General features: G+C 36.7%; 1 protein-coding gene across 1 annotated transcript; it reads left to right on the plus strand.

Annotated features, from left to right (window-relative positions):
- The first annotated feature begins 269 nt into the window (after positions 1-269).
- LOC138341655 (uncharacterized) lies at positions 270-734 on the plus strand. Its single transcript, XM_069293169.1, has one exon. The coding sequence runs from the start codon at positions 270-272 to the stop codon at positions 732-734; it is 465 nt and encodes a 154-aa protein (XP_069149270.1).
- The last annotated feature ends 646 nt before the right edge of the window (positions 735-1,380 follow it).

Consider the following 1,380-nt stretch of genomic DNA (forward strand, 5'->3'; position numbering starts at 1 on the left):
AGATATTGTGTCATCGACTTCAAGGGAAATTGGAATTAATACTTTACTTTGGTTGAGTTTTCTTATAACAATAGTTATCATTCATCCATATCCATGGCTCCTTTGAAGCTTTGTATGGTAGGAGATGTAGATATCCGGTAGAATGGTTCGAAGTAGGTGAGTTTTCTCTTTTTGGTCTTGACTTGGTTTATGATGCTTTTAAAAGTTTCCATTTGATAAGGGACTGATCAAAAATATCCTATATCTGACAAAATTCTTATGCCGACAATATGAGAAGAGAGCTAGAGTTTGAAGAAGGTGATAAAGTGTATTTGAAAATTTCACCCATGAAAGGGGTGATGAGGTTTGGCAAGAAAGGAAAGTTGAGTCCTCGTTATATGGGTCCCTATGAAATTTCTCAAAGAGTGGGCAAGGTGGCTTACGAGTTGAGATTACCTAGTGAGGTATCTTCGGTTCACCTGGTTTTGCATGTATCCATGCCTAAGAAGTGCGTTGGTGATCCTGATTACATTCTTCCTATTGAAGGTCTTGGAGTGTATGAGAACCTCTCCTATAAAGAGGTTCCGATTCAAATCCTTAATCGACGAGTGAAGAAGTTAAGGAACAAAGACGTAGCCTCCATAAAGGTTCTATGGAGAATCCATCTAGTTGAAGGGGCGACATGGGAAGCCGAGGCCGACATGAAGTCCCGTTATCCTCATCTCTTTAAAAATTCAAATAATGAGTTAATGTGATTTTGACTTGTTTTTCAAAGATGTGCATATTTATGGTAAAAAGATTTATGTTAAAATGATTTATCATGGAAAAATGCTCTTTTGCTCAAATTGCACTTACTTGTGTATTTGGTGTATTCTTTCATTCATCATGAGATATTGATCATGTTTGATATGTTGAGAAAGGAACTTTGGCATAATTGACTCTTCAATGATATGTGGAGCTCATATGGTTGTTATGAGAGGGAAATTCCTCATGTTGTTACTATGAGCCATTATGTGTAAAATTAATGTTTTGAGTCATAATGAAAATTTCGTATTGTTATGTTGATTTGAGTAGCAACTCATGATGATTGTTTAGTATATTATGTGGTTGGGATTCTAGTCTTGAGTCAATCCTTTCCTTTTTTTAAAAGTTTACTGTCATCTGGGGACGAATATTCCGGGGGGTGGGGGGGGGGGATAAGGTAACACTCCGAAATTCGAGACCTAATCGAGAGACTAACATGAGTTTCTAAGGGTTTAGATATTTTTTAATACCTAAAATAATGTATATAAGTCATCCAAGAAGTTTTAGAGCTAAGACGTCAATGAAGGTCCATGACGTCCGAAAACTAGCCTAATTGAAGAAATTGAAGTCGCTGTGTTTGGGGATCATTTCTAATGG

The sequence above is a fragment of the Solanum lycopersicum genome, chromosome 2, assembly GCF_036512215.1.
Source record: "Solanum lycopersicum chromosome 2, SLM_r2.1".
NCBI classification, from domain to species: Eukaryota; Viridiplantae; Streptophyta; class Magnoliopsida; order Solanales; family Solanaceae; genus Solanum; species Solanum lycopersicum.